Source organism: Pyrus communis, chromosome 3 (genome assembly GCF_041283825.1).
Source record: "Pyrus communis isolate YQ-2024b chromosome 3, ASM4128382v1, whole genome shotgun sequence".
NCBI lineage: Eukaryota > Viridiplantae > Streptophyta > Magnoliopsida > Rosales > Rosaceae > Pyrus > Pyrus communis.
Window position 1 is genome coordinate 606092 of NC_142567.1, and position 18557 is coordinate 624648.

Genomic DNA, 18557 nt, shown 5'->3' on the forward strand with positions numbered 1-18557 from the left:
TGGAGCCTGATGGACCGGCGACTTTGATGATCCAATAGCCCCAGCTACCTTCTCTAGCCCATGCGAGGGATTGGGCAAGGAAGGCCCGAGTGAGAGGCCCAGTTCAAATTGGTGGCCCAAGAGCCTGAGGCCATATGATGCATGGCTAACGTCAAAATGACATCAACCATATTATAAAATTAATAAAAAAAATGTAAAAAAGCAATAAAAAAATGAAAAATTTTAATAAAATTTTTAAAAAATGTAAACAATTAAAAAAAATCCAAAATTTTAAAAATTAAAAAAAAATTTAATTTTTCTATAAATATCTTATCATTATCTTCCACCTTACACCACAATTTTATATTTTCTCAAATATTTTGGGTTGTAATTTAGTATGTAATGAAACGTGATACAACGAGACCTAATTAAAAATCATATCCGAAATTTGAAATAAAATTATTTTTTATTATTTTATAAAATAAAAAATACTAATATTTTATTGCATATTACCATGGCTATTCGGTTTAGGAGTGGAGATGTAAAAAGCAATTACTGTTCGTTAAAGGCAGTTACTGTTCACTGAAGTCTGAAAGCTATTCAATAGGAAGTTGCCCTAAGGGGCCTTGATACGCTGGAGTTGCTCTAAGAGTTCCACACCACCCTGTCCCGACAGTAGCTGCAGATTTCAGCACTGCCCAGTCACGGCGGGGAGCTGCAGATTTCATCTCCTTCAGTCCCTTTCTAGGATACGATGAATCAGAATTCGTCATCTTTGTCCGCGAAAGTGGGGCAAGGTGGGATCTAATTCGCACCAGAGGCCCTTTTTTCATTTCGACACAGCCTTTTAACAGGCATCGCATAAGTTGGTTAGATTTGTCAAAGATTACGGAAAAAAATTCACCGATCAACCCAAGTTTGCTTCGCCAAAAATATTAAGATCACGTGTAGTTGAGAACCAAAATCGAATTCAACAAAATCTTAACATATAGCATACATTCCTTAAAGTAGCCATTAATCCTTCAAACATCTAATGATCTTCCTCTCGAAGCTAAAACAGTCGTAGGGAATAACGAAATACAGATGAAGGTAAGCTATAGATAACATAAGAGTTCCACCAAAAACACAAAGTGAAGAAAGCAAGACTGAAAATAGGGATATAACTCCTTTTGCAAAGCTTAAACACGGAAACCCTTGCTGTTTCTCTTTCCTCGGGCCTTCTCGAACTTCCTGCCCTTTGATCGCACATAGGGTTTGGTGTGGCTGTGTGGAACACCAGGAGCAGGTCCAAAATGCTTCACAGCTTCACGAGCATTCTTAGGCCCTCTAAGAAGAATCTGCAGAAAAAGATTAACGCTTATCAGTCAACGGAACCCTTTTATTCACACATTCCCTTAAACAAAAAATGATCAATAGAAATAGATTTATTAGAACATAGAACGGCCTAGGGGAATGAGTCTCGTATTGCAAAACAATATACTCTTGTAGATTTGTAATGTTATTTTACAATGGAACAAACTCGAAAGTTCCACAAGCATACAACAAAAACAAGAACCAAGTATTGCTGATGGCTCTTAATTCTACCCACCACTATCTTGCACCTTCTATTCATTTCAGTACGTAATGGTTCCTACATCCAGCAGCACGTAGTTCATGATTCTCATCACCATGAAACAGTCAACTACATGACGACCACTAAACTAAATCCATGTAAACTATCTACCACGCTAAGGTTGCCATCATAGCATATCGCACACCAATACCGGCACGACCCAAAACCCAAACGTAACCATTTCTATGAACCCAGTATAATTACCACAGGTTTTAAACATTTGCCCCATTCTTCGATTTTAAATGGCTTATGACTAAATGACTACAAGATCATGTTACTTTCCATCAGATTCTACCGTTCCGCAAGTTTTCTGTGCACATTTGGAGGCAAGAACGCATAATTGAACAATCAAACCCAGCTATGATACTCAATACCAATTTAAACCATCCCGCGAATTCGCATGTCATTTCGATAACTAAACACAGCCTCCTAACATTGCAATTCACATATAAGGCAAACCAAATGCAACTATCAAATCGACGTACCGTGTTCTGGCCAAGAGGAGCTCTGAGAGCTAGCTGGTCAAAAGTCAAGCACTCGCCCCCGGCCTTCTCAATCCGAGCCCTGGCGGTCTCGGTGAACCTGAGGGCGGTCACTTTCAGGCAAGGAACATCGTAAACGCGAATGTCATCGGTCACAGTCCCGACCACCACGGCAATCTTACCATCCTTTCCGGTCATGTACTTAATCAACCGGGAAAGGGACAGAGGGGCTTTGTTCACCTTGCTCATGAACAACCTCTTCAGAATCACGGCATTGAACTTGCTGCCGGTCCTCCTCACCAGAAACCGATACAGCTGAAAACGCAGATCCAAAAACATAAATACCCATAAAATACAATTCGGAAACATAAACACAAGCAATAACAAAAACCCAGAAACATTTGGATTCGAGGGAGGACCTTGACGAGGAGTTTGAGGTAGATATCATCGGACTTTGGGGCTGTCCGTTTGGTCTTCTTGCTCTTGCCACCGGCGACCAAATCGATACCCTGCGAATACAGACACGAGGAGGAGAGAGATAGTCAGAGAGAGTGAGAGAGTGGAGGAGGAGAAAATGGAGACGGCGGTGTTAGGGTTTGGAGGAAGAGATTACCATTGCGGCTGCTGCTTTGATGCTCTTGAGGCAGAGAGGCGGGGTGTAGGGTTTATTTGCAGGGAAAACCAAACTTGGTCTTTTCTTTAGGTTTTTATATATAAAATGGGGCTTTTTCTATGCAGTTTTAAGGGGTTTGGGCTTTGTTTGTTTCTCTTGTTCTTTAAGCCCACGAGACCACATGCAATAATTTCTTTTATTACTTTTGTTGACACGGAATTTTATTTCATTTTTAAATAAGAGGTTAAAAAATATGGTGAGATATCTACATATACTTTTTTTTTTCTCACACATCCTTTTAATTTTTGGACATTGGATTTGATGAAGTGAAGAAGGTCAATGAACAAAAATTAAAAATAAGTGTGTGAAAAGTAAAAAATGGTGTGTGGATAGCATATCCCAAAAACATATATAAATTTTCAATAGAATGAGCTAAAGGTTCAAAAGTCAAAATTGGTCTGATTTTTCCAACAATTCATCTTCAACTAATAGATGGACTATAATTTTTTGGAGTTCTCAGGTAATTATTTGGCTAAAAGGACATCAGACTGCCCAAATGTAGCCCCCTCTTAACCCCTTTTTTGAGGTCTAACTCTTCAGTTATAATAATTGATTCAAATTTAACAGTTAAAATGTAAAAACATTCAAATTTAATCGCAACCATAGAAGAAGAAGAAGAAGAAGAAGGAAAAAAAAAAAAAAAAAAAAAAAAAAAAAAAAAAAAAAAAAAAAGGAGGGAGGCTCCAGTCATGACCGGTCCACTCTTACCACCCGAGTCGTCAGACACTGCTCTGTCAGAACCGCCGTTGAATTTTACTATCTTCCTAATTACGAAAGTACCCACAACAAGCAATCAACCACCAGCACCTACTACCTTCAATCTCCACATAATATTTCCCTGGTTAGGGGTGGCATTTCCGTCAAACAACGAAAAATCCCCAAATGTCCAAATAACTACCCCACTCTCTCCCTCTTCCATTTTTCCTAAATCCTCTCCCCGCCCTGTTCTCTCACATCGCCACGATGCAGCACACGAAATCTCGGCGGAAAGTGGTTCCGTCCGCTGCGGAAAACGGCGAATCTGCTGAAAAACTCGACCAGCTGCTCCTCTCCGCCGCCATCTGCAACGGCGAGGATGTGGGCCCATTCGTCAGGAAGGCCTTTACTTCCGGGAAGCCCGAGACGCTGCTCCAGCACCTCCGCCACTTTTCCCGCTCCAAGGAGTCCGAAATCGAGGAGGTCTGCAAGGCCCACTACCAAGACTTCATCCTCGCCGTGGACGACCTCCGATCTCTCCTCTCCGACGTCGATTCCCTCAAGTCTTCCCTCTCCGATTCCAACGCCAAGCTCCAGTCCGTCGGCCTCCCTCTTCTTACCTCCCTCGACGCCTTCGTCGAAGCCCGAAACGTTTCCCGAAACGTCAACCTCGCGCTTGAATCGGTCCGAAACTGTAGTCGTTTGTTGGAGCTCTGCTCCCGATCCAATCACCATCTTTCCAACAGCAACTTTTACATGGCGCTCAAGTGCGTCGACACAATCGAGTCCGAGTTCCTGGTCAAAACGCCGTCGTCTACGCTGAAGCGGATGCTGGAGAAGAAGATTCCAGATATTCGGTTGCACATCGAACGGAAAGTCAGCAAGCAGTTCGGCGATTGGCTGGTGGAGATCCGCGTGGTGAGTCGGAACCTGGGTCAATTGGCGATCGGTCAAGCTTCATCGGCGAGGCAACGGGAAGAGGATCTGAGAATCAAGCAGCGGCAAGCGGAGGAGCAGAGCCGCCTCAGCCTCAGAGACTGTGTGTACGCTTTGGAGGAAGAGGACGACGACGGACTCGGCGGCGGTGGGGTTGGAGATGACGGTTTGAATGGCGGAGGTGGATTTGATTTGACTCCCTTGTACAGAGCTTATCATATACACCAGACTCTAGGGCTTGAAGACCGATTCAAGCAGTATTACTACGAGAATCGAAAGCTTCAGCTCACTTCCGACTTTCAGGTATCTTCCATGACTCCGTTTCTTGAATCGCATCAAACTTTCTTTGCCCAAATCGCCGGATTTTTCATCGTTGAGGATCGAATTGTGAGGACCGGTGGCGGTTTGGTATCGAAATTGGAGGTTGAGAATTTGTGGGAAACTGCTGTGAGTAAAATGTGTGCTGTTTTAGAGGATCAGTTTTCTAGGATGCAAACTGCCAACCATTTGTTGTTGATTAAGGACTATGTGAGCCTGTTAGGTGTAACATTGCGTCGCTACGGATATTTGGTTGACCCCTTGCTTGATGTTCTGAGCAAACATAGGGATAAGTACCATGAGCTCTTGTTGTCAGATTGTCGTAAACAGATTGCTGAGGCGCTTTCCGCTGATAAATTCGATCAGATGTTGATGAAGAAAGAGTATGAGTATTCCATGAATGTGCTTTCGTTTCAGATACAGACGTCTGATATCATACCGGCTTTTCCTTACGTTGCACCATTTAGTTCGACAGTGCCTGATTGTTGCCGCATTGTAAGGTCTTTTATTGAAGATTCTGTGAGTTTCATGTCGTATGGCGGGCAGCTTGATTTCTTTGATGTTGTGAAGAAGTATTTAGATAGGCTGTTAAGTGAGGATTTGGATGGGGCTCTTTTGAAGTTTATCAGTACGTCTATCCATGGGGTCTCCCAGGCAATGCAGGTGGCGGCTAATATGGCTGTCATGGAGCGGGCTTGCGATTTCTTCTTCCGACATGCTGCTCAGCTTTCTGGTGTTCCCTTGAGAATGGTGGAGAGAGGGAGGAGGCAGTTTCCTCTATGCAAAGCCCGTGATGCAGCTGAAGACACACTCTCTGGGTTGCTTAAACAAAAAGTGGATGGCTTCATGATGTTGATTGAGAATGTGAACTGGATGGCTGATGAGCCTTTACCGAATGGGAATGAATATGTGAACGAGGTGATCATATATTTGGAAACTCTGGTTTCCACTGCTCAGCAAATATTGCCTCCTCAGGTTCTCAAACGAGTTTTGCAGGATGTCCTTTCTCACATATCGGAGAAGATAATCGGGGCTTTACTTGGGGACACAGTTAAGAGGTTTACCGTACAAGCAATTATGAGCATTGATGTAGATATTCGATTGTTGGAATCTTTTGCAGATAATCAAGCTCCTCTACTCTCAGATGAGGAAGCAAATCAGTTGAAAACGGCAGTTGCTGAGTCGAGGCAATTAGTTAATTTACTCTTGAGCAATCATCCAGAGAATTTTCTTAATCCGGTAATCAGGGAGAGGAGTTACTATACCTTGGACCACAGAAAAGTAGTGCTTATTTCAGAAAAGTTGAGGGATCCTTCAGAGCGGCTATTTGGAACCTTTAGTAGCCGGGGAGGCAGGCAGAACCCGAAGAAGAAATCTCTAGATACATTGATTAAAAGACTCAAGGATGTGAGTTGATTTTTTTATATAGTTGTACGTATGATCCTTGTCCTTCCCCCCTCCCCTACAAGTTCCCTTATTGATTGTGATTGGAATTATTTCATAGCGTTTTTGTTCCTAACTTTGGGCTCGTTTGGATGTGCTTTTAAAATGACTAAAAGCGATTTTTAAGAAAATGTTTATGGGTTCCAAAAGCACTTAAAGTGTTTTCTGCAAGAAGCACCAGTAATGTGCGTTTTCAGGATTTACTTGCATCTTTACTAAAGATTGGCTTTAAAAACATTTTCACTAAAGCGCTTTCAATCATTTTAAAAACACATTCAAATTATTTGCGGATGCCAATTGTTGTCTTCGGAATGTATCACGGGACATGCAAATAGATTCTTCTGTATGTATCAGGTTCATAGTTACTCATTGGTTATTGTATTGATGATTTATTTTTCTTGAAGTGGTTTAAGATTTGCCTTATATCTCTGAAAATTGAAATCAGTCGGGGCGGACAACAAGCAATACCTTCGAGTAACTGTTCTACTTACCATCGGAGCCAGTCTCGTTTATCTTTTAAACTGATACAGTTCTGCTTCCGTGCGTACATTTGAGATGATTTTTTTGTTGGAGTGAGGATCGGTTGGTAATGTTATTGAATCTGTCTTACATCAAGATCTTCTTCCTGCAAATATTATATGCAGATGGCATAATTTCTCAAAGGACGAGTGTTTTGAGGTGTTGGAAGATCCGGCAACAGTGATAACTTTTGTCACGGTAAAAATGATAAGTGGGCTGCTTCTGGTTTCTATGGGGATTGTTCAGAGGATCAGAAGTGAGTCCATCTATTCGCAAATAACCATTTTTTGGCCCATCTAACTAGATTTTCGAAGCTTACGTGTTGAGGGTGAGTTTGTTGTACTGAATTATCTCGGACTGAACCAACTTTAAGGACTAAGTTGAATTGACTTGACATGTACAAGAATTGTGAAAGTTTGTTGCAGTGCAAGATTAAGAGCTTGTTTAAATGTGCTTTTAAAATGATTGAAAACATATACAGTGAAAAAAATTTTAGAAACAATTCTTAATAAAAATGCCAATTAATCTTGAAAAAGCACTTAAAGTGTTTCCTGGAATAAACACATAATTGATGTTTCTTGTAGAAAGCACTTCACGAGTTTAAGTGCTTTTGAAACCTAAAAATATTTTTTCTAAAAGCACTTTCAGTCATTTTAAAAGTACATCCAAATGAACCCTAAAAAGATGGACAATAAAAACATTCATTTTGTTTTATTATTAAATTGTTTTTTGTAGTTATTCCAATTTCTAAAAACCTAATTAATTATCGAAAGGGTTGTGCTATCTACCTATCCATTTTTAATTATCTCTTTTTTTTTTGTCAAATCAATTGAATTGAAAAATAAAAATTAATAGCAAAAAAACTAACAAAAGTTCATGAAAACAGTAAAAATAAATGTGAATAGCATATCGCTGTCAAAAACATTGTTTGACCATTTATTAATTTACTTTTGCCTTTAAAAAAATTAAAAAGTAAGAAAATAATAAATTAACATCAGTCATCAACCTTTCTTCCTCGCTGGGAGATGCGAAATCATGTCCATCAAACAAGAAAGACCATTGTTTCTTTCTCAAAGCCGTTCTTCTTCGGGAAGCAAAACTCAAGGAAATAAGAAATTACTGTGGAACAAATGGGAGCGAACCTAACAAATTAATCAAACCCAAAGTCATAAATTGAATTGAACAACATGTATGAAGAGTTTCAAATTTGGGTGTCGGCGGCTCACAGTCCGACCTGGTTCTTCAGGAGATCGACGAAACGGCGATGTAGGAGTCGGCGGCAGGGGGCTACGAAGAACGCTGCTCTCTGCGAGAGCGAGAGCCTGAAGTAGTAAGCGTCGATAGCTAGTACCACACGTTCACTCAGGATTAGATAATGCAACTTAGCGAGGCGTTTAGTTGACATCAGTGCCATTTTAGTTCATCTTTTGATAGTCTGATGGGCCAACGGCGTTACCAATGAGATACTTCGAATAAACCAGAGTACATATAGGATACACCGATGCTAAAATGAGTTTAATTTACAACTTCGAAGGCAATTTTTATCTCCAACATCGTCATTCTCTCTCCCTTCATTGATGAATTGACTGATAAGCAAGCATTATGTGTGAGGTTTCGCCAATCACTATCTGCTGACAACCATGCATGCGTCTGCATAGATGTTACACTAGTAACTTCCAATAGTATTCAGGATGTATCTGATCAAGATACCTCCGACCAACGAGAAAGTCTTTGGTTTAAACGCCACTTGGTGACTAAAGACACGGTGGGTGGGGCCAGAATACAGGGATACAGGAGGTGAGCGTTGATGAGATTGTTAGTGTGTTGGTCGTACAGATGATGTGGTTCAACAAAATAGACCCAAACCATTGATTAGAATGGTGACAAATAACACATATGAAAAGCATTCTCCCACTCAATATCGATATATACACGTCCCGTCTGTTCCCATAGCTCACTTCTTCTACTAAACCAAATAGCTGCTTCAAGTTGGAACTCATGGCTCCATCAATGGTGTTTCTCGTTGCCGTTCTCGTGGCCATTCTCTCATCCTCGTTCACCTATGGCGACAACAACCCATCGGCATACGTGGTGCTTCAAGAATACGACTTCCCGATCGGCCTTCTTCCCAAAGGAGTAACAGGGTACGAATTAGACAGAGAATCTGGAAATTTCAAGGCTTATTTTGACGGAACTTGCCGCTTCTCCATTGAAAATTCATACAACCTCAGGTACAAATCCACCATAACTGGTGTTTTGTCCAAGGGCAGGCTCAAAAATTTGGATGGCGTCAGTGTTAAGATACTATTATTTTGGCTCAACATTGTCGAAGTTATTCGCGATGGCGACGACCTACAATTCTCTGTGGGGATTGCTTCAGCAGACTTTTCCATTGACAACTTTGAGGAGAGTCCGCAGTGTGGGTGTGGATTTGCTTGTAAGAGTAGAGCTAGCTCTACAAGTAGAACTGCGCTGACCTAGATCCAACCTAGCATAAAAAAAAAAAGAGTCAACAAAGCAGGAATTATATTTGTGGCAAACTAGCAAGCTGGACATCTCCCAGTATCTGGTAGAAAGACTTGTCAAAGCTGCGTGTCTCGATCCATACATTCTCCGCGTAAGAGTAGGGCTAGCTCTATGTATATATATCGTTAATTAGCCGTAAATTGTTTAGCATGCTTTAAAGAATGTTCATATTCAGCTTTAGTGCTTTAATTCTTGTACACGTAATAACCAATTAGTCTACGAGAATAAGAGAACTGTAGCTCAAATAGTTAATAGTGTTTTCTCTAGCATTTGAGGTCTTGTGTTCGAATCTTGTCTCCAAATATCGCTTATCAAAATAAAAATTTAGCCTATGAGAGAGTGGCGCTTTCTTGTATGCAAATAATGTTCAAACGAATTAGATGGAATATTCTTGGTTTTGCCCTTCAAATTTTCTCTATATATTCCAACTACCATTAGAGACTGCATAACCAAACAGTCAAAACACTTGATCGAACCATGTCTCCAAGGGCAACACTGCTACCAAGCCTAATTCTCTTCTTTCTGCTCTCTTTCTCGATCCCCTCGCCCTTCGCTGCCGACGAGCTGACGGTTTACGAAGTCCTCGAGGAGTACGACTCCCCGGTGGGCATTCTCCCCAAAGGCGTAGTGAGCTACGAGCTGGACACCTCCACAGGTAAGTTCTCAGTCCACTTGAACAGCACTTGTACATTTACCATCGACTCGTATAAGCTGAAGTACAAGTCCACCATAACGGGTGTTATAACCACTGACAAGATCTCTAGCTTGAGTGGCATCCAAGTTAGGGTGCTCTTTCTGTGGCTGAGCATTGTCTCCGTGACTCGTAACGACGATGAGCTAGAATTCTCGGTCGGCATCGCCTCCGCAAACTTTCCGGTGAGTAATTTCTATGAAAGTCCGACCTGTGGTTGTGGTTTCGACTGTGTGAATGGGAAAAGAATGATTAAGAATTTGGTGTCTGCTCTTTTAGGTCAGTCTTTAGCTTTCTAGTGCCAAAATGTGGGTTTGGGCAATGATGTTGTTGGATCAAAATTAAGATTAAATATGATTTGAGAATAAATAAATGTACGACTATGTCACTTGTTCGTGAATGTTTACTTGCTTCTCTGTATGATTTATGAAGCTCCGATCTGGAGGCCGCCAAGGTTATGAACTTGAGTATACTAGTTTGAATGGTTGTTGCAAAACATTTTGGCTTGCAGACTTATAGGTTTAGCAATTGAGGCCAAAAGGTGGGGTGAGGATCTTCTCTGGATCCTCTTTGTGAGGATATTGGGAATCCTCAAATTATGTTTGTTCATCGTATATCGTGCAGTCGGAAATCATTTTAAATATTTTTACCTGACGAAAATTGATTGCACGAAGTACGATGAACGGACACGATTTGAGGATCCTCATGATCCTCACAAAGAGAATCCAGAGATGCATCCTTATTCAAAAAGGTCAAAAGAAAAAAAGAAAGGAAGAAAAAGGTTAATTATCAACATGCATAAAAAGTGGATGTTAGCTTCTTACACTATTTTATTTATGGCTGTTGTATTGAATAATCAAGAATAATGGTATTTATATTTTCATTTTTACCTTTTATATACATTTTAATTTACAATAGTCGGATAAAATTAATTGAAGAAGATTAAAAAATTAAAATTAATAAGTAAAAATGAAAATGTGTAGATAGTATCACTCTGAATTAATCGAAAACAACGATAATAAGACATAAGAGTGCGTGATACACAAAAGAATGTGCATTTATCATTTTTCCTGTTGAATTATTTGGATTCCTAATTCCTACGTGTTTTTTTAGTATTTATATAATTAAGAAGAAAAAAATTAAGAAATATGTAATACTTGAAAGAAAAATAGATTACTTTTTCATAAAAAAAATTGATTCTAAAATTTCGTGTGAAATACCAATATTATTATACTTCACGTAATAAATTTTATACAACACATATCAAATCCGAAAAACATAAAATTCTCTCTTAAATATATAAATCTTGTTTCCTATATTGAAAATCAGATGGTTGGTCCACAGTTTACTTTCGTTGATTATTAAATAGGAGATGAGGGATAAAAACGTACGAAAGTTCTCTTTAATTATAATTGTACATCGTGTGATCATAAATTATTTTAAAATTTTTATTTAAAATTAAATATAAACAATATTTGACAAATACTGATCATATAATATACAATAAACAGACACAATTAAAAAAATTTCTAGATCTCCATAAAGAAAATTCCAACAAGATTTTCAATCTGAAAAAACAAGGTCAGAGAATCCTTAGCGCGTCTTTCTTGTCACCGCAAAAGTCATCACGTGCTTGGAAAATGCAGCACCACGTGCCCACTTTCTACGTCGTCGTTTCAACCAACCAAATTTATCTTGTCCACGGCTGTCAGTCAACCCACCTAACCGACTCTCTGTGCCAAACAAAACTATTTTCCCGGAAAAACAAAACAACAAAACAACAAAACAAAAAATTTCGGAGAGAAAAAAAAAAAAAAGAAAAAAAATCATGTCTCTCGCAACAATTCTCGCCGTCTTCGTCCTCCTATCGCCGTTCTCCACGTCATCAACCGCCTCCGCCTCCTCCAACGGTGACGGCTCGCGGTCTGTGTACGATGCAATCCAAGACTTCAACTTTCCGATGGGTCTGCTCCCGAAGGGCGTCACCGGATACGAGCTCGACAATGGCAACGGCCGATTCCGCGCGTATTTGAACGGCTCCTGCAGCTTCTCGCTGGAAGGCTCGTACCAGCTCAAGTACAAATCCACCATTACCGGCACAATCTCCCCGAACAAGCTCGCCTCGCTGACCGGGGTCAGCGTCAAGGTCCTGTTCCTGTGGCTCGACATCGTCGAGGTCACCCGAAGCGGCGACAACCTCGAGTTCTCGGTGGGGATCGCGTCGGCGGCGTTTCCGATCGACAATTTTTACGAGTGCCCGCAGTGCGGGTGCGGGTTGGATTGCGTCAATGGCGGACAAGTAAGGAAGATTAAAATGCCTCTTGTTTCTTCGATTTAAATCGATAATTGGGGCTGTAGAGGAGGGAGGATTTTAGGGGTTTGGAATTACGGGTAGTGTTCAGTGTTCGTTCGCACCTTGATTTCTTAAAGATTATGAATTTTATGCTTTTCAATAATTTTCGTTTATGCGTTTGTGACATGTTTTGTTGTGGAAAATTAATGATTTAATGATAATGTATGTTCAGTTGTCTCAAGTGAAGGAAAAAATGCAGTTATGTTTGATGCGTAACAGCGTTGTATCGATTGCGCATATGGTTTATGGTGGATTTTAGAGAGTTAAAAGCTTGTATCTTGATTGTTAGAGCTTATGTTTGATTAGTTTACCGCGTAGCAGCGTTTTATCGATTGCACAAGTGGCCGTTATGGTGGATTTTAGAGAGAAAAGCTTGTATCTTGATTGTTAGAGCCTATGTTTGATTAATTTAGGGCATAACAGCATTGTATTGATTGCGCATATGGCGATTATGTTGGATTTGAGAGAGTTAAAAGCTGTATCGTGATCGTTAGAGCTTATGTTTGATTAATTTACAGCATAACAGCGTCGTATAGATTGTGCATTTGGTGGTTATGGTGGATTTTAGAGAGTTAAAAGCTTGTATCTTGATTGTTGGATCTTATGTTTGATTAATTTAGGGCATAATTGTGTTGTATAGATTTGCTATGGCGGTTATGGTGGATTTTAGAGAGTTAAAAGCTTGTAACTTGATTCTTAGATCTTATGTTTGATTAATTTAGGGCGTAATTGTGTTGTATCAGTTGCGCATATGGTGGTTATGGTGGCTTTTAGAGAGTTAAAAGCTTGTATCTTGATTGTTAGAGCTTTATGCAATATGGTTTAGGCCAAAACAAGCGATACATTGCTTGTGTTGTTCTTTCGCTTGGAAGTCTTACACTTTCATATTATTCTGGTTCAGGAGGGAACTTGTCTAGTAACCCGATTTGCATGCGTGTTCATAGGTTTTATGTTAGTAGGGAATTTTAATTCATGTTTCTTTAGTGTCGTATACTCTGTGGCTAGTTTGCAAATGTGGGTTCAGTGGTGATGGAGAAGGGCGTGTTGAATAGGACCCTGCTTGAGAGTGCTTGAGAGTTTCATATTAGGTTTGGGTTTGCATTATGGACTTTAAGAGTTCGTGGGATGTAGTGAGCAGATTACAGTATGTTCGCGTTTCATGCTTTTTTTTAATGTATCAGTGAAAATGGCCTTCTTTGGAGTTCAGGTGGTAACTGCGCAGGCAGAAACTGGACCTTCAGGGTTGATATACCTTGGAGATTGTTATTTTGGTTAAGGAAGTTCGTAGTTTGGTTTCAGAGAACATGGAATTCAGGTTCGATACATTAAGTAAAAGTCTTTCAGTTCCGACTCTTACCACTGTTAGCTTAGCATTTGTTTTCCCAGGGTGTAAGAAACTACTTCTGCTTAGCATTTGTTTTCCCTAGCGGTTTGCAAGCTGTGTTGGAGCCTTGTCAATTGGGATTATGGTTTGCCTTGCAAGGGTTTCCGTACAGTGTCCCTCGGTCTTGAGCTTTTGCTAGTTTTTTTCGCGTGAAATAGGTACATCCTCGAGAGATAAGCAAGTGTCGTGGCCCTGCTGCGTGAAACCGTTCTTCCGGTGTCTGTTAGTAGGTTTGGGTGATCATTTCTGGCTATGGTTGGTGTCATTGAACAAGTATATCTACGTGCTTAGTTTCTTTTTCTTTCCACACAACGGATGCTTGTAATTTTGGGCAAGGATAGCAAGTCATATGAACAAGGAGCAAAAAATTGTGAATAGAATTTAGATGGTGTGTCTTTCTCGTTTGTTAGTCGTGTGGCAAGCACACCCACAACTCTCTAAGAAAACTCCTCCCACCCGAATGTAGGATTATCCACATTCTGCAAGGGAGAAAAATTTGTCTAGCCAGGACAACTCTCACACAGGAGGGACAAGCATAGTATCGAGTTGTATTATGCAGGGTACAGTTTTGCGGGAGCTTTCTGATGGATGACGTGGTCTAGTTCTTTCGGTCCAATAATGTCATATATGTGTAAGTTTTTCTTCACAATGGCATGAACTTTTGAACCGGGACATTACATGGCAGTGAAGCCGTTTCATACAAGTTGTTTTGTAATGTTGGGTTAGCTCTTCGAGTGTGGATAACGTTTGACTTGGTGATTCTTCATCATCTTCATATGTAAATTGCAAGCATTGGATTTAAAAATTAGGAAAACTAATGAAAAAAATTTGAAAATTTTAAGTTTTAACGAAAATAACAAAAAAATGTTATAAGTGAATAGTATCAGGATTGACTTTTTAAAATAAAAATGTGATTTTTCGTTAAAATAAACAGTACCAAGAATTTTTCGTTAAACTTCTTTAAAAAAATAACATCAACCCAGTAAATGAATCTGTCACGTCAACGTCGAAGCATATTGCTTGGCTTGGTTCTTCGTGGCAAATAAGTGGACAACTTACACGCGTCGTAAAACTTGAAAGAACCCGAGTGTATACAGTCATGTATTTGCCTCTTTCCGTCATCTCCCCTTGACTAACTCAAACCAGGCAAAGACTCGACAATTCACCGCATCTAGCTGAACCAGTAGCTGGCTTTGGCCAACATACACATTGTATTTATATATGAGGCTTCAAATTTGGCCCTACCGTAAAGTTTATAATATCTTTGGCATTGGCAAACAAGGTGACATAGTTTGATATTGATTCCCTATTCTATCTGCGCCTATAATAGTTTTGTACCTAACCTAATAATTCTCCATTATCATGATTAGATTATTTATGGCCGCGGCGGAGCCAGTATTTATAACAATGTGGTCATAATTTGGCTAAAGTAAACTTCATCGGATCATTTCGCGGGAGTCCTTAGTGGGTAGCTGTCGAGTTATCTGTTCTTTTGAATTCTTTCGAGGTCTATTCAGTGAAGCATTTTATCAAATACCTGTTGCAGACCATAGGTTATACAAGAAATAAGAGAGAGAAAAAAAAGACAAAGAAGTAGCATGTTGAAAGTTTGTGTTTTTGACACATTCTTTCAGCTTGTAGAGAGTAATATATTAGGGTAAAGTACAAAAAATTATCTCAACTATTGGTGTCATAACATTTTCATACCTTTTTAAAATTAACAATGTCACACATCATCTTTAGAATTTGGTTCAATGTTATACCTTCCGTTACTTGGCCGTTTACTTTTCAGTTAAATGCTGACGTGGCTTGATTCGGGATCCACTTTCTATTAAAAAAAATCATTAAAATATTATTAAAAACTAAAAAATAAAAAAATAAAAAATTTAATATTATTTAAATATTAAAATAATAATAAAAAGTAAAAAAAAAAAAAAAAACCATCAATTCGTCCCTCCCCCCTCCTCTCTCTTCTCCCCATCTTCATTTTCTTCCCCCCACCTGCATAAAAACAAAAAAAAAAATTGAAAACCCAACAACCCCCCCTGCGGAAGAACAAGAAGGAGAAGGAGGAGGAGGAGGAGGAAGAAGAAGAAGAGGAAAAAAAAAAATTCCCCCCCCCCCCGGGTCGGCGCGGAAGAAGTAGAAGGGAGAAGGAGAAGGAGGAAGAAGAAGAAGAGGAAGAAAAAAAAAAAATTGAAAACCCATCAACACCCCCCTGCGGAAGAAGAAGAAGGAGAATGAGAAGGAGGAGGAAGAAGAAGAAGAGGAAAAAAAGGAGGAAGGAAAAAAAAAAAAAAATTGAAAACCATCAACGCCCCTGCAGAAGAAGAAGAGGAAAAGAAAAAAAAAATTGAAAACCCATCAAACCCCAAATCCACCACTCTCATCCATTTTCCACATCCTCTTCTGCACCCATCCTCCACCTTCTCTGTGCACCCAAGATCCCGCCCACGGGATCTGTGTTTTTTTTTTTTTTTTTTCTGGGTTGCAGGAGGAAGAAGAGTGTGGGTGTGGGGGAAGACAAATTGGATTTATTTTTTTTGTTGGGATTTGCAGGTGGGGGAAGAAGATGAAGATGGGGAGAGAAGGGAGGAGGGAGGAGGGAGGAGGGAGGAGGGAGGAGGGGGAGGGGAGGGAAGAAATGAGGGTTTTTTTTTTTTTATCTTGCTACTTATTATTATTATTTTAATATTTAAAAAATATTAAATAATTGTTTTTTAGTTTTTAATAATTTTTTAATAGAAAGTAGGTCCCAAATCAAGCCACGTCAACACTTAACAGAAAAACTAACAGAAAAATTGACGGAGGTATGACATTGTCACAAATTCGTAAGATTCGGTATGACATTGTAAATTTTAAAAGATGAGGTATGAAATTGTCGTGATTCCAATAGTTGAAGTAATTTTTTGTACTTTACCCAATATATTATATACATTGCGATTATAAAGTTATTTGGGTTTTGAGCATTTAATCATTCTGTATTGGCTCTACCACTACTCATGAGACTATTTTCTTGTGTATCAAAAGCGTTTGTGATGTATTACTTCACTTCATGTGTTAAAATAGAAGTAGATGAAAATATTAATATTTCATACTTACGGATATATAAAAAATGTAAATATAATTTAAGTAAAAACATTACTTGACTACTTAAGGATGAGTAAAAACTCCTACTAAAATTTGTTAGTATTTGAATCACAGAGTTTTGTGCATATAATCAAAACCGTTCATATTATCAATCAAATTGTAAAGATCATCTCTGCAAAAAAAATAAATTAAAAAAACTAAAGAAAACTAACGAAAAGTTAAAAAAAACTTCCCTTGTAATGAAAAGCTTTTTTTTAAAGGTATAGTGAATAGTACTAGAAAAATGTATAAATGTGATTTTTCGTTAAAAATGAACAGTACCGAGAGTGTTTTGTTAAAACTCTCTCAAAACTAAGATCGTTTAGATCCTGTATTAAAAAGATAATGTGAACTAAAAATCTCCCAACAAGCAAAAGCCACTAATTGTCGGCCGTAATTGAACAGTAGCAAATCCATTTCCTTATTCTTTACGCACTTACCAACCATTTTGAAGAATTTTATTAGTGGATCTTGCTTTTGGATAGTTGGCCACATCTTTTAATGAAAATTTTAACGAAAAACATTCGGTATTGTTTATATTAATAAAAAATTTATATTTTTACATTAAAAAGTTAATCATATACTATTCATTTTACCCTTTATTTTGTTAAAACTCAAAATTTTCAAATCATTTTCATTAATTTTTTTTTTTTTAATTGGTTAGACTTGGCCCGGCTGCCGGCACATGATAACACACTTGGCGGCCGCAGAAGGTGCCGCCTGATATTTGGCCGGTGGTTGCGTAGCTGATCGACTGGCACTCCCGAACAATCATTTCCCACCACAATCATTGCTTTATATAGACTAAACCATATAGAATTAACTAAGAGCATTTAGTGTGCAACTTAATCAACTCCTTAATTATGTGGTGCGAGATACCTTCAAATTTATATTACGTGTACGCATCAACCCTACTTGCATATGCTTATTGACATGCACTTGACTCTAATAGTCTAATTCATGACTTTTTAAAGTTTTAGTATTGAAATTTTGATTATTACTTTTTAATGCGTCTATTAGATCGAAAATATATGAGTTTTACTTTTACGTCAATACGTGATCAAATGCTTGAAAAATTAGAGATTAAATTCATAATAGGATTACTTGATCTGCTCATTCCAAATTAAAACTAATTCTGATTTCTCTAACAAATTTGCAGGACAGGCAAATTCACATCTCTTGCAACTGACATGGTCCTCTATTCTTGGGGGGTCAATTTGCTTCGCTTTACATCCGTCCCAAGATATTACTTCTAATACATTTGTTGGGCAGGCACACACACATTGAGTACACCCTCTACACGTATTATAAATCTTTACTAAATATAGCTACATGACCTTATCTCATTTTAAATGAGTAAACATATTATTCTTCTTCTCCTCTTCTATTTGAGCAATTGTTCTTGTTGAATTAGTACCCTCATGTCCCGGTACTATACAGGATGATACATCTTAATCAAATACCTAATTAAATATAAAAGTCCACAAACTTAAATAACCAACTAAATCATGGAGCTTTTTGGATTAACCCATAAGGAAAATATGTGTGCACCCATCCATCCTTCATCCTTGTGGGACACGACACGAAATTAACAAGTATTCGGGTCGACACGATAATGAATCAAGTCGTTATCGGGTAATCCGATAAGCACCTGTTAAGATAACGGATTGGTTCGGGTATACACGTGGATAAAACGATACACGACAAACAAAATATATTTAATAATTTTATAACCTACAAAAATACTATAATTATTATATATATTAATTTAACAATTTTATACCCCTAAAAACTATAATAATTATATATATATTAA

The 18557-nt window shown here is 38.7% G+C and overlaps 5 protein-coding genes across 8 annotated transcripts; 4 read left to right on the forward strand and 1 right to left on the reverse strand.

Moving 5' to 3' along the window:
• Positions 1-948: 948 nt before the first annotated feature.
• LOC137715503 (large ribosomal subunit protein eL18y) lies at positions 949-2818 on the reverse strand. The gene is made up of 4 exons (XM_068454849.2): positions 2687-2818; positions 2493-2582; positions 2077-2388; positions 949-1316 (listed from the first exon to the last, which is right to left on the reverse strand). The coding sequence occupies exons 1-4, from the start codon at positions 2687-2689 to the stop codon at positions 1158-1160; spliced, it is 564 nt and encodes a 187-aa protein (XP_068310950.2). The 5' UTR covers positions 2690-2818; the 3' UTR covers positions 949-1157.
• A 774-nt stretch (positions 2819-3592) lies between these two features.
• On the forward strand, positions 3593-7088 carry SEC15B (exocyst complex component sec15B). 4 transcript variants are annotated; one of them, XM_088690458.1, is made up of 2 exons: positions 3608-6103; positions 6544-6736. In XM_088690458.1, exons 1-2 carry the CDS (start codon positions 3710-3712, stop codon positions 6691-6693), a joined length of 2544 nt encoding a protein of 847 aa, XP_088546584.1. In that variant the 5' UTR covers positions 3608-3709; the 3' UTR covers positions 6694-6736. The 4 variants fall into 4 exon arrangements, with proteins under 4 accessions (XP_068310777.2, XP_088546584.1, XP_068310776.2 ...); XM_068454675.2 differs by lacking the exon at positions 6544-6736 and adding an exon at positions 6784-7088 and having other exon boundaries at positions 3609-6103; XM_088690459.1 differs by having other exon boundaries at positions 3609-6103; positions 6585-6629.
• Positions 7089-8604: 1516 nt separating this feature from the next.
• LOC137714668 (uncharacterized protein At5g01610-like) lies at positions 8605-9473 on the forward strand. The gene has a single exon (XM_068453822.2). The coding sequence runs from the start codon at positions 8657-8659 to the stop codon at positions 9137-9139; it is 483 nt and encodes a 160-aa protein (XP_068309923.2). The 5' UTR covers positions 8605-8656; the 3' UTR covers positions 9140-9473.
• A 35-nt stretch (positions 9474-9508) lies between these two features.
• LOC137714666 (uncharacterized protein At5g01610) lies at positions 9509-10337 on the forward strand. The gene has a single exon (XM_068453821.2). It carries the CDS (start codon positions 9662-9664, stop codon positions 10172-10174), a length of 513 nt encoding a protein of 170 aa, XP_068309922.1. The 5' UTR covers positions 9509-9661; the 3' UTR covers positions 10175-10337.
• A 1357-nt stretch (positions 10338-11694) lies between these two features.
• On the forward strand, positions 11695-12409 carry LOC137715453 (uncharacterized protein At5g01610). The gene has a single exon (XM_068454789.2). It carries the CDS (start codon positions 11704-11706, stop codon positions 12211-12213), a length of 510 nt encoding a protein of 169 aa, XP_068310890.2. The 5' UTR covers positions 11695-11703; the 3' UTR covers positions 12214-12409.
• The last annotated feature ends 6148 nt before the right edge of the window (positions 12410-18557 follow it).

Bases quoted from the DNA above. Each gene is read 5' to 3' on its own strand.
- LOC137715503 (XM_068454849.2), bottom strand. The intron at 2,389-2,492 runs GTCCTCCCTCGA...CTGCGTTTTCAG, and splicing joins ACCTCAAACTCCTCGTCAAG to CTGTATCGGTTTCTGGTGAG. The intron at 1,317-2,076 runs GTACGTCGATTT...CTTTTTCTGCAG, and splicing joins CTCCTCTTGGCCAGAACACG to ATTCTTCTTAGAGGGCCTAA.
- SEC15B (XM_088690458.1), top strand. From the start codon at position 3,710: ATGCAGCACACGAAATCTCGGCGGAAAGTGGTTCCGTCCGCTGCGGAA. The intron at 6,104-6,543 runs GTGAGTTGATTT...TTTTTCTTGAAG, and splicing joins TGATTAAAAGACTCAAGGAT to TGGTTTAAGATTTGCCTTAT.
- LOC137714668 (XM_068453822.2), top strand. From the start codon at position 8,657: ATGGCTCCATCAATGGTGTTTCTCGTTGCCGTTCTCGTGGCCATTCTC.
- LOC137714666 (XM_068453821.2), top strand. From the start codon at position 9,662: ATGTCTCCAAGGGCAACACTGCTACCAAGCCTAATTCTCTTCTTTCTG.
- LOC137715453 (XM_068454789.2), top strand. From the start codon at position 11,704: ATGTCTCTCGCAACAATTCTCGCCGTCTTCGTCCTCCTATCGCCGTTC.